This window comes from Phalacrocorax carbo, chromosome 5 (assembly GCF_963921805.1).
Source record: "Phalacrocorax carbo chromosome 5, bPhaCar2.1, whole genome shotgun sequence".
NCBI lineage: Eukaryota > Metazoa > Chordata > Aves > Suliformes > Phalacrocoracidae > Phalacrocorax > Phalacrocorax carbo.
Window position 1 is genome coordinate 19,510,452 of NC_087517.1, and position 13,331 is coordinate 19,523,782.

The 13,331-nt window shown below is 37.9% G+C and overlaps 1 protein-coding gene across 3 annotated transcripts in view; it reads left to right on the plus strand.

Moving 5' to 3' along the window:
* The window catches only part of TANK (TRAF family member associated NFKB activator), a 30,492-nt gene that overhangs the window by 3,833 nt on the left and 13,328 nt on the right, over positions 1 to 13,331 (plus strand). For 2 of the 3 annotated variants that reach the window (XM_064451455.1, XM_064451454.1), the window contains exons 3-5: positions 1,674 to 1,820; positions 5,035 to 5,143; positions 5,996 to 6,108. In XM_064451455.1, coding sequence (XP_064307525.1) covers positions 1,722 to 1,820; positions 5,035 to 5,143; positions 5,996 to 6,108 — 321 coding nt within the window. In that variant the 5' untranslated portion in view covers positions 1,674 to 1,721. Of the gene's footprint in view, positions 1 to 1,673; positions 1,821 to 5,034; positions 5,144 to 5,995; positions 6,109 to 10,295; positions 10,452 to 13,331 lie in introns of those variants that run through there. The other variant, XM_064451456.1, reaches the window with a different exon arrangement.

Consider the following 13,331-nt stretch of genomic DNA (forward strand, 5'->3'; position numbering starts at 1 on the left):
CTGATTTTATTCACTGAACTACATAAAACAGTTCTTCATTTGAAACTGAAAAAAGCCTACCCATTTATTTAAAGATGTGCCCCAGGTATTAGAATTAATATTGCAGTTAGTGGAAGGATACTCTTAGGGCAAGGAAGGGGGTGGATGAAGTACCCTGTATTAGTAACTCTGCTTTGAGATAGTATGCATGGACCTGAGATTATAAACTACTGAACTGGTGGTTGGGGGGGGAGGGGAACACACAAAAAAAAAAACCCAAACCCACCCGAAAAACAAAAACAACATTTCATATGAAACAGTGTAGGCATTTTACACAAACATAAACTTGGATTTCAGTAATACTTGTTACATCAAAGGATCCCTAAATGATTCCAAGCTGTTAAAGAATTCACTTTGCCACTATTAAAGCCATGCTGGAGTTGAGATACAATTGCTTTTGCAATATGTGCACGTAATTAAAATAAACATCTGCAGGACAAAAAGTATGACATCCACACCATAGTCTGTTGTACCTTCTAGGAAAGTCAAACCACATTTCTGTATTCAGGCTCTATGATGTGGAAGATATTCAGGAGCAAGAAAACAAGAACAAAAGCTTCAAGCTTCAATCCTTAGAATTTTCACCAGGGTCAAAGACAAGTGATCCTCATACCCTTCTTGCTTGTCTTATTGTATTCTGATGGCACCACTTTCCTTAACAGTATCTGTGGATTATGCTTAATCCCAGAAGATAGTGAGAGGTGATAGTGGCCATCCACACTGGAGAGGTAACCATGCTTTAAATATCAGGGGAGGAGATGTGAATTACTGGTTGGTTTTTGGGGTTTTTTTTTCTTAATGCTGGTACTTTTGGGTTTTGGTTTGGGTTTTCTTTGCTTGTTTTTTGAGGCTTCGCTAACCTGTCCTCTACTGTGCTTACGTTATGATAAATTTTGATCTTAAAATTCATGTCATACATTACTATGGAAGCAAACAACCTGTGTTTGCAAAGTACACTCTGTCTCAAAATTGAAGTCTGTGACATTTAATAGTGTTGTGGTCTTATGTGTCAAAATTAATGAGCTGTAGTTTCAGGAATTGTTATTGAAATTGTTCACAAATTGTAAAAAGTTGATAGCGTTGTGTGAAAAGGTCTGAGACTTGCTAATTCTTACTGGGTTTTATTACTGATTTTTAGATAAAAGATGTTTTGATTCACCTCATAGTGTTTCTTGTGTTGCCATTTTCAAATACGGCATAGAATAGGTTCATGTGACCTAATGTTACTGAGCTTTTATCTTTTTATTGCTTAATGTCAAAAGCTGAGTTTTGTTTTGGCTTTTTATGCTATCTGTTGGAAGTGTCATAAAATCAGGTAACCGGTTATCTGCACCAATTTTAAGTCTCAGTCCTCCAACATTGTAACTACACGTACATTTACACATTCTGTACCTCCAGAATTTGATTCAGAGCTAACCTGCTTTTACTTGGCTTTTGATTAAACCTATCCCGGGACATAAAATTAAACATTGAGGTGAGCAGAGCTATAGTTCAAACTAGCATGTGAGTTAATGCTCAAACATACTGCACGTATTACTTGAACTAGATATTAATACAAGTCATGTTATATATGTTTTGAGTTACATACTTCTGTTTCTTAACATTCCCTCTTTTTTCTTCTGATTACTTTTCAGGTCTGTTAACTTGACCATCTTTTCAGTAATGAAACAACATTGGGAATTATGGATAAAAACATTGGAGAGCAGCTTAACAAAGCTTATGAAGCCTATCGACAAGCATGCATGGATAGGGACCATGCTGTGAAAGAACTACAGCAAAAAGTATGTGTTGGGTTCTGAATTGTATCATATGGAGGATTGTGGTACATGTAGATTTCAGTTTCGCTTCAGCTATGCACAATTTAGTGCATCTGTTAAAGTTTGAAATTGCCATTATGAAACCAGGCCAATACACTGCAGAGTAACACGTTAGGCTGTGAATATAGTAGGTGGGTTTCAGGTTTCTGACCTTTAATTTTTTTGTAGTTTTAGATGTGAGAAAAGTGTCGTCTGTTTTGGAGGATTAATGAAGTCTTTTAACCAAAACAGCAAAGATTTATCTAAAACTTACGAAGCTTTAATGAAGTACCTTTTGAAATTTAATTTCCTTTATTAAAAAAATTACTTCTTAAATTATTAATATAAATAGCTTAAATCATTTTTGTGCTGATAGGAAGATATGCCATATGAATTACTGGTTTACTTGATGTAAAGGTCAAAGTCTCTAATATGTTAAGCACTGTGCAAGCTATTAGGATGACAGACTTTGTGTGTCAGACATTTACAGCAAACTTACCTTAAAATTATTAGAATAAGTATTGCTTTTTTAAAAATAATCATCTGTACAATTATTCTTTAATTATGAAGTAACAGAAGGATTCTGGAGGCATTCTGACCAGCAAGGAGGAACTTCATATTTTTCCTTAGTTTTAGAATATTAATGTAATACTTCAACCAAGACTCTTCTAGGACTTCTTATCATCTGTGTCAGAATATTGCAAAGCTATCAGTTTTGGGCTTTGTCATACTAATTTTATTGTGTATGTTCTACCCAGCATTAGAACCTCTGTTATAGGAAGGCTTGCATGTTTTTGATGAGGACTCTGATACTTCCATAGAACTGGTAGGCTGCGACTTTGTTCAGGGGCAGATGAACCATACTGGGTGTCAAGTTATGGAAGCAGTGGTAGAACTGAGAACAGGGAAAGGTCTGCTATAGAATATTCTTATATCTGGGCACAATCTTGCCATCCCCTGCATGGCAAAATAAACTAGCCAAGGCACTACAGAACAGGTATCAAGTCAGTCATGTGTGCAATCATCCACTGTGCAGTCTACCTTCGTTCAGAGTGTGTTGCAGCAGTGCTGGTGCAAACCTGTAGCATTTTCTGTACTTAACAAGCAGAAGTAGCGTATCAATACATTTTGTGCTGAAACTGCATATCTAGCTTAACAAAAGGCAACACATTTTAGAATATTTGGGAACCTTTTAAATTCTGTCTCTTATGATGAACAATTAATTATTTGGAGGAAAACCAGTCATGTTAATACTCATGGGTCATCTAACAGTACATAAAAAAGAACAACTGCCCAAGAAAGAAGACATCAAGTACAAGGTCAGATAGCTCTTCTAAAGTCTGTGGAAGAAAACCAGAGAAGTGTGTGAGATCATCAGTGTTAAGTGAACTGAATGCTTGCAAGACTTCTCTCTGCATTTTCTCTGGTTCAGAAATTAAAAACTAAACGCTTTCATAAAGGATTACTACCAGTTCAAATCTTTGTCCTAATCCAACTTTCAGGGGTTGGATTTCATGACTTCAAAAGAGAAAGAAGTATTTTTTTCAGGGAGAGTTGATACTACAATTAGTTGGAGGTTTTTTTTTGTGTTGTTTTTCAGGTTTTTTAACCAAACTGCTTGTTTTTTAATGACCTTTGTACAGCGCTTTACTCTAGTAACTTCCTCTGTTCATTGTGTGGCCTTCACACATTGTTGGATTGTCCACCATTCTGTTGTTAACAGTTTACTACTTAAGTTACCGATAGGCCACTTGTTTTGCCAGTCTATAGAGCTGGGAGCCATGTCAAGCACACAGAAGCCAGAGTCATCTCGGCCAGATGGTGTTTGATACAGATGGATGGTTGGTTGTCATGCAGATCTTCTAGTTGGTAACTTGTTGCTGCCATCTGACTCAAGGAATAATTTGTGCACACTGGCTGTCAAAAGCATCTTCTCTTCTGTCTGTTTTAGCTGTCATGTCTGTGCTCTGTACAGAAGTGTTGACAAGACATTGCTGTTGTACATTTTCAATTTGGTTCTCAGTGATTTTTCTGCTTCATGAGGTCTCTTAGAGCTGCTGGAGTGTACTGCTCTTTGATCAGTTCCCGCCCCCCCCCCCCCCCCACAATACAACTACTACCTGGCCTTTTAAAATAAATTTTGCTTGTAGATTTTTTCCTGCCTGCTTTACAGACAAACACATTGGGCATTAGGGGGTGTGTGGAATTTAAATGTGACTAAAATTTGAGAATTAGATAGCAGTATGGATAAACTATGAATAAACGTGAAAACAATGCCTGGTCTTGTTCCAGGTTGTGACCTGTTCAGTAATAGACATATTCTTAATTTCAGAAAAAAATCAGTGCATTCCTGTAAGTTTCCTTGGTGGGACTTCACAAGTTTTCTTGCTTGTTTTTAGCACTACCGTAGCTGCAACATTAGACATGTGCTAATGAAATAATAGTTTTTGAATATTAGCATCCTCCTGCCACCTGACCATTTGTTCAATTAGCTGGCTGTCTAACAATATTTATACACTTCAGTGAAATGTGAGCAGTCTTATTAGGCTCTGTATGGCCTGTTTATAGCATGAGATAGAGTATGGCTAGATGAAGAATGGGGCTGCTTCCCTGTTTCCCCTCCCAGCCCCTCTAGGTTAGAAAAACAAGTTTTTCTAGGTTAGAAAAACAAGTCTACTATATTCCAAGGAACAGGCAAAACTCTGTTCATAGGCAATTAAAGTTATTTATAAAATATCTGTTGTATGGAATAAGCAATGTTGTTCTTTTCCATTTGAAATCGGTCTTCTTGAAAACCTGTATTTATATCATCTATTTGTTAGAAAATATGGGGGGAAAATTACATCTTTCTATAGATAAACTAACTGACCATCACTCTGAAGAATACTAAAATTCTCGTTTTAAACCTGATGTGTTCTGTGGTTATGAATGAAGGATCCTGTACTTAAAAGTTATCCTATCCTTTACAACTGCCACAGTTGAAACAGTTCATTAAAATTTGGATTTATTTCCTATAATACCTTTTCTAGTCAGGGCAGTCTTAAAATATGGACTCGCCAAAGGTGACCGTAGTTGGGTTTTCACGCAGAGGTCCATAACTACAATTATCTTTAAAAATCAGAGCTGCTTTTTATATGCCAAATAGAAGACCCTTAGTCAAAACAGAATAAGATTAATGCTAATTAAATTATATTTGCAGACAGAAAACTACATGCAGCAAATACATGAACAGCAGGAAAAGATAGAGCTTCAAAACAGCATTATTGCAAACCTGAAATCACAGTTAGCTGCTCTGAATGCTAATAGAGGTATGTAGTCCAGTTTGTACGTTATTTCTTTTTATGCAGTGTTGCATTGATGAATAGTTCTGACTTTGTTGCTTCAGTTTTTGCAATATACATCTCTCAAAGCAGTATCATACTTTTCTGTGAATGTGAGAGTTAACACAAATGTGCAGTTTCAAAATCTATTTATAAAATGCAACACTTCTGAGGTCTCTCTTTATCCTCTTTAAGAAATTGTGAGATTTTTCTTTAGATGTAGAACCTGCTTACACTGAAGCCAATAAAAGTTATGAAAATATGGGTTCAAAACATTCACTAGATTTAAAACCAAAATTGTTACATACTAATTTTACAATTACCTGGTGACAAGTTTAGCTTAGGTTGTTCTAGATGTGAGTGCTGCGGTTATATGTCTTTTATGTTAGATGAGTCTTGTGATGCTAATCTTATTGGATAACCAAAGCTTTATAAGCAGGTAATTCTCTTTCAAATCAAATAGTCGTTGATGGATAATTTTCCACTCTTTGACTGTATTACACAAATCAGAGAAAAGAGTCAAAGTAACCATGTGTTAATCTGCCATGCTCATTAAATATTTATTCACACTAGCCTAACACTCCTGGTTTTCATAAATACTAGCAAAGTGGTTGGCTTTTATTTTTAAGAGTACATATACATTCTTTATTGCTGGTTTAGTCTTGCATTGTCTCTAAGCACAGAATTGAGCTTCTCTTGCTTATTTAATATGAAGGCTTGCCCAAAGGATATAAAGAAGTTAATATAAGCCGCCCTTCTTTGAATTTTGTATGTACTTAGAAGCTGGCTGGGGAAAAATGCAGTGACAATCAGCTGCTTTTTTTTATTATTTATTTTAAGGTAATGCACATCCCTACATTCTGATGCATGAAGACATTGAAACCTCCAACTTATCTTTCAGCCAGCTCTCTGAAAAACTGAATGTAGCAAAGCAAAAAGAAAAGCTTTTAAAGGTATGGTCACCTGCAGTATGTTTAACATAAGATCACGTTTGTGCTATGATGATACTGTAAGAACCTAAAGAGATAAGTGAGATTTTTACTGGTGCCTTTGAGCTCCACTTCTAATACAAGATCCTCACCTGAAGTGCATGGGTGTTGTCCCACTGCGGTCTGCTTAGGTGAACTAAGCATCTATCTTTGACCCTTCCCAGTGCAGTCGCTGTTTGGCCATCGAGCTCCCTAGAATACTTTTGATGATAAAGTAGGCACTTACTTGCTTATTTATTTCTTAACCTGCCAAAACCAGTGGTCAGGAAGGGGCTTTCTCTTTTTCTCACAGGAGCTTTTCACATGGCAAACAGTCTGGGTTTTTTGCAAGAAATGGAGTATCTACACTCAAAAAGTGATGGAATGGAAGGTGAATTATCTGTTGCTCTGGAGGCGCTGATTATTTGTTTGGTTTTATAAATAGCCAGTTTTAATATGGTGTCTATTCTGTTCCTTTCACTGAAGTCACACTGAGATTTTCACTAGAGCCTGTTGAGAATAACAGGAGTAAGAGTAAAGCTGTAGTGCAGAATAGATGGGAAAGACCTTGAATGGATTTTGTATATTGAGCAAAAACAGTGATAGAGATGCACAAAGTTGCATTGTTCTTGTACTAAGTCGTCCTACTGTGTTGTTTGAGAACTGTTCCGTAACATGAAGTCTCTTACTTTCAGTATGAATCTCCATAGTAGGGACCCTGTAAGGGTCATAAAAGACCTTACATGAAATCAGGCATTGGATTTAAAAAGAATTAATTTCAGGATTTGTTCCCTAAACCTGAGCTATAAACACTAATGCTAAATTCACATTTCTGATTAAAAAATGCATTTCTGTTAGTTTAAAAATAATTTCATTGGATTACTGGTGCTGGTTTAATTATCTTGAAGGAATCTCAGTTGAGACTAAGCCTTTGCCAACATTTTAAACGTACCGTTACCAAACATTTATATACGCTCCTTTTTTATTTTAAAAAAGTCTATATAATTTTTCTACATGAGAATCTGTAATCACAAGATCTCATTTCTTTCCTAATCTTTGCAGTTATTTGGAGTACAACACAGTTGAAGGGTTAATTCTTTGACGGAACATTTTTGCAAATGTTTGCATGTCTCTGTCTTGAGTTGGATAAAAGTTACATCTTAGAGTTGCACATGGAGACCTGACTAAGTCTAATATTTCATACTCTTTGTTTCCAAATGCTTGCTCAAGGACAATAGTTTTAAGTAACTTAGTCATATAATGAGTAGAAGAAAGGAAGCTGTGTTATCTGCTCTTCTTATGGGAAAATGAGAAATAATGAGATCTATATGGAAGATTACAGGCAATGCATGAGAAGCTGGAATCATTATTTCAGGGGCTATTAATAGAATGTAAGTTATTTGTCTTTATCTGCATTTCTGTGCAGTTATTGCAGTCACTTCTCACCAATATGTAGTTCCCCTGGGTTTTGCTTTATCTGTGCCGTGAACAGAAATATTTCTGATACAGCTCCATGCAGAATCAACTATCACCTATACGGTCTATCTGCATTTAAACGCAGGCACAGTGCTATACAAATAAGGTCTTTTCAGAGGGAGTCAGTAGAGATCTAAGGCCATGCAAAGTCAGGTTGACCCAGCCTACTCTATGTTCCTGTTATTGGGAATGCAGTAGCTCTCTTGCTCTAGGTGTTTTTGAGCATGGAGCTTGAGGAAGACATGTCTGGCTTCTGCAGAGGCACATGGGTATCTTTGCACCAGCCTTCCAATATAAGGAGGACTCTGATATTTGGTGTTGTTCCTAGTAAGCTTCCGCTAACCTGGCAAGAGCGGTACAAAGATGTCCAGACAGCCCAGCAGAGGTACACACACTTCTGTTAGCTCTGGCTGTGTCTTGGTCATGCCATTCATACGCTGGCTATGAGTGGAGATACACAGCAGTCTCTGTACCCAAGTCCTCATTTTATTGAATAAACTCGGGAGGAGAACCATATAACCCCAACTTCCTATTGAGGATGATGGAAAATTAATTCTGTTGTGCTAAATGCTTTATATGCTTTTATGGCAGCTGCCAATTTTTGCGCTTTTTAAATGTAGAACTTTTCATGTAAGATGGATAAAAAGGTAACCTACATGGAATGAATGTATGGAGCAAGTTGGGGAAAATGAACAGTAGCAAATCACCAGGACCACATCAAGTTAACCTAAGAGTTCCCACTTCTTTGTCTCTCTAAATAAATGAAGTAAAAGTCAAAAAAAAAAAAAAAAAAGGGAAAAAAATCGATGTGCCATGTTAAAGGAAGGGCAAAAGGAGCTGATTCTTCACAGGATAGGTAGTCAGCCACTGGAACTTCCTGCTTCAGGGGAAAACTGGACAACTTAATGGAAGAGAAATCTGTTGAGAGTTAATAAATACATAGAAACTAATACTAAGAAGGTCTGGAAATTTATTAAAGGATGTATTGTGAATGCTTCGTTTTCTTGTGCTCTTCCCTAGACATCATATTTTGACATCTGTTACACAAAAAATCCATCATCCTGTCACTGACCCAGTATAGTTCTCTTGTATCTAATTCAATAAAGTATTGGCCGTTGAAATTCAGAAGCTTGAATATTCTATTTGAAAGCCTGTATGTTTCTAATCATATTCAATCACATTCTGCTCCAAACCAAATAAATTATGTCTACAGCCATTGTCCTTTACTGCATTAACTGCTTTATCATACTTCTCCACCAAAAATTTCAGCCTTGCATAATGTACAGTTACAGGTAATAAATTATGATTATGGTCTTCAAGTTAAAATGTTGCTGCTTCTTCCTTGAAACTCAGAGTCTCTCCTGTGGCAGGAGGTGCCTGGGTTTATCAACTACCTGTTGAAACCGTCTTGCTAAGTCCAATGGGATTTCTCAGTGGACTATATTCTGTCTTACAGTAAAGTTAATAGAAGTACTGGATTTATTGCAATAGGGGCATGGTTAGAGCTTAAATTTCAGAGTTTTAAAGTAAAGGAGGGGTTAGCTTTCCTGTGTTTTCTAGTAGGTGGCCATACTTGCGTATTTTACCTCCTGTTGTCAAATTCTGTTGCCAGTGTGTCTTTTTTTGTTGTTGTTCACATTCATCTTCACTGAAAGAGGTGAGTGGACCAGATCGGCTTGGTGGTCAGTACCAGACCATATACAAGATTATTAGATTTTTTTCAGTCCCCTGCTTGAGGAGACCTAAATTATTGCCTGTTTTTGAGTGCATCCTGGCTAAACTTTATTAACTAGGAAGAATGTGGATCCAGTTACTGTTTCAGAGCCAAAGCTGCCCAGCCAACAGAAAACCTTAGTAAGCGAGATTAGACAATGACAGGTAAAGCTTCTTCTGCATGATATTTTTAGTAGAGTCAGACATCAGAATCCTTGTAAACTCAATAAAACATGAAGCTAAAGTCAATACCTATAACAAGAAAACATGCTCGTGTTCATATTTTCCTGGGTCAAGAACCTCAGTATGAAACACTATGTGGAGTTTGTTGATCAGAATTTCTTGTGCCGTGGAAAAGGGGAGGAAATTGTGTCAGGAATGAATGATGCATATGGCATACAAAACTGTTCATCCTGCCATAAATGTTTTGGTCTTTTTTTTTGTGCAGGACATAAGCAGAGGAATGGCAGATGGATGGTAGTCATCTTTGTGCTCAAAATTATGGTGTTAAAATTACTTAAGTAACTAAGAGCAACTACTGCAGCTGTCTTGTAGAGTTGCGTGTTCTACTCAATACCAGCTTCTCTAGTGTCACTTTGTTTCCTATCTTTGATGCAAAGAAAGCTGTACTTCATGATTTTTTGCTGGCTGGCAATTTTATGCATCTAGCTGTTCTTTGCTGCTGGTATGATGTATGCAGTAGGATTAGTTAGGCCTTGTTACCTGATATAAGAAATTCTGGTACTGATAGATATTTTTACTTCTTGCTTCATCTCTTTAAGCTATCTCTACCAAATAATTGTTGTTCAACTGTTAAAATTTACAGATAATATTCCCTGAGACCACTTGTAGCAGTTCATCAGTTGAACAGTATTTTTCCTTGAAACCATCTGACAGTTTGTTTATTCTAGGAAGCCAGTGAAACAGGCCATTGTAGCACACTTCAGGGAAAAATAAAAGGACCCGCCTTTGCAGCAGTACGGTCTGGGGACTGACTGGCTGTAGAGCAGCTCTGCTGGAAAGGAGCTGGGGTCTTGTTAGACAGCAGGCTGAACATGAGCCAGCAGCGTGTCCTGACAGAAAAGGACAACAGGTTCCTGAGCTGTATTAACAGGAGCACAGCTAGCACATCCAGGGAGGTGAGTATCTCTCTCTATTCAGCATTCAGTGGACTATATCTAGAATACTACATCCAGTTTGGGGACCTCCAATATGGGAAAGGTTGATAAACTAGAGTGAGTTCAGCACAGGTCCCACTGAGATAGTGGGGGCTTGAGTACATACCCCATGACAAGATGCTGCAGAAGCTGGACTTGTGCAGCCTGGAGAAGAGATGGCTTCAGGGGAAGCTAATAGCTTTCCAATACCTATATTGAGGTTATCAGGCAGATGGAGCCAGGCTCTTAATGGTGGTGCATGGCAGGAGGATGCGACACAATGGGCAGTTGAAACATGAAAGGTTCAGACTGGACATAGGGAAGATTTTTCACCCTGAGGACAGCTAGGTATTGGAAAAGGTTGCCCAGAGAGGTTATGCAGTCACCATCCTTGGGGAATTTAAGACCAAGCTGAGTAACCTGATCAGAAGTGTTACTGACCCTTTGATTGTAACTGCTTTGATTAGGAGCTAGAGAGCCCTTGAGGTCCCTTCCAACTTGAATTGTCCTCTGATCCTATAAAGCCTCTCCAAAAGAAAATATATTGATCTGTTCCTAATCTTTGCCAGCTGCTAATACCAGCGTGTTTAAAAGATCCATTGTTTGGCCAACTATGTAACTGAGCAGGTATGACCTGTGTGACATACTTATTTGTCATGGCATTAGCTTTATAAACTTCAGCCACTTTATAAACGTTACCACATTGTTGCAAACACCCAAACTCAGTCAGCATTAGAAACTGTAAGATCATCAAGATATGAAGGGCTTGATTATTGAAATATACCAAAAGGTCTAATTGTTTCTCTGGAGTTTTCCTATTGTGATATCCTGACGGTGCACAAGAATGATGATTTACATCAGTATGTACTGATACATCTTCACTGCAACATGTTGCATGGCTCTTCTCACATGGGTTCCCACGTTGCTTTTCTTATTGCTTGCTTAAATCTTGTCCACACTTCCTGGAGGAGAATGTAGGACAAATGGGAGAGAACTACTGGCCATTACTGCAGTGTGCCTGGTTATCTGAAAGCTTTTGAAAGCCCACATGTTATTTGGAGCTGTAATAGTCCCAAACAGGTGAATTATGTGTGGGCAGACCAATACTGTATCACAGGCTCAGTGAAAGTTATTTTACTGTCCTTAAGATGGAGTTGTTCTTCAAGGGCAAGTGTTGTGTTTCACATAAGCTTTTTCCTAGGTGTTTGGATTTCTAGCAAATAATTTTCAAAGGAAAATACAGGAGAAGCTGCGTCCCATTGACTTTTTAAATGGGAAATAGAATTTGGCTATGGAATGTTTGGGAACCCTGTGACCAAATAATGGCTCTGTGGTAGCTTGGGGTCTGTAAACCCACACCATAGAATACCACTGGCTTCCCATTCCTGGAATGGCAAAAAGCAGTTCCCCACACTACAGCTACTGTGACTTTATAGTGTTTAAAGAACATGAGAAGGGTATATAGTTATAAAATTACATCCAGCATCTGGCCCTGCTATAACTTCCTCCAAACTATTTTCAGATCTGTTATGAATACCTCTATGCATGTCTCCATCTCCTCAACATAAATTGTTATTTTCTTCCCACGTCACTAGATATGACTGTCTTTTTTCATTCATCAGATACTTCCTTAACTTGCTTTGGACTTTCTGTGCCTCATAGTCCTGTAATTCTTCCTAGTGTTCTTGTTGTGCTATTTGAGAAAATGAAATCTAGCTGCAGTAGCATCAGTTATAGGAGATGATGTATGGGTTCTTTAGCATAAAATCTTCAGTCTTCTCATTTGTTTGGTTTTATCCAGAACTATATTTAAAAGAAAATATTTCTCCTTTTTTTTTTTATTGTTTGCTGTTTGGCTTTTGTTTTTTGTTTTGGGGTTTGTTTGGTTGTTTGGGGTTTTTTTTTCATCTGCTTCCCTGGATTCTTATCTACCATGATGTATACAGATTCCACAGTAGAAAAGTATAGGGAGTGTTCCATGATCTGTCCTAGGACTATACATGTATTCCCCACACCACCTGCCAGAAGTGAAAAGAATGGAAGAAGGGTCAGGATTAAGGAAGCTCGCAACACCTAAAGGAGAAATACCTTGTCAATTCAAAGGTTGAACGAATGGGATGTGTAAGAGCTGCAGATGATGGTGAGAGGGGAGTTTTGCTGGGATAGAAGCATGCCATTTTTAGACAATGTTTTGAACCACGGAGCAGAACAGGATTAATCCGGATCCATGAGATATACCAGCTAAGCCTGGAGTTGCACTGAAGCTCTTACCATAGGTTTACTATTCAAAATCACAAAAATCCTAATGCCTTCAAAGCTGTTTTTCTGTGGTTGGTTGTGTTTTTTGGGGTGGGTTGGTTGGTTGGTTTGTTTGTTTGTTTGTTTGTTTGTTTTTTAATCCAGTTAGTATAACTTTTTGAGGCTAAACAGTTGTTTCAGCTGCATGTGCACACATCCATGCTTAACCACCCGGTGTCTCTGAAGACTGGCTCTGGACCCATCCCTACATGGCTGTCATTGGTTAGCAGAGTAGCCCCTAGGTACCTAATCTCCAAATGTACAACCTCACCCTCTTTAGGCCCCATTTGTAAATAAAACAAACATTCTTCAAAAAGCACCTATTTCCTCCTTTCCTTTTCACCTTGCCCTACCTGTCTACAGACTACCTCACTGCATTTCACTTATATTACTTCTTGCAGAGTTAATCCTTTGGGCTTAATTCTCTTGCAGAGACAGACACGGGGCTTCAGGCCACTTTTTGTGACACTTGATACAGTTCAGGATCAGTCTTTCTATAGATCTCATAAACTGACAGCTGTAAGGTTTTCATAGCCACAGTTTTTAACCATAGGTTGTTTCTTG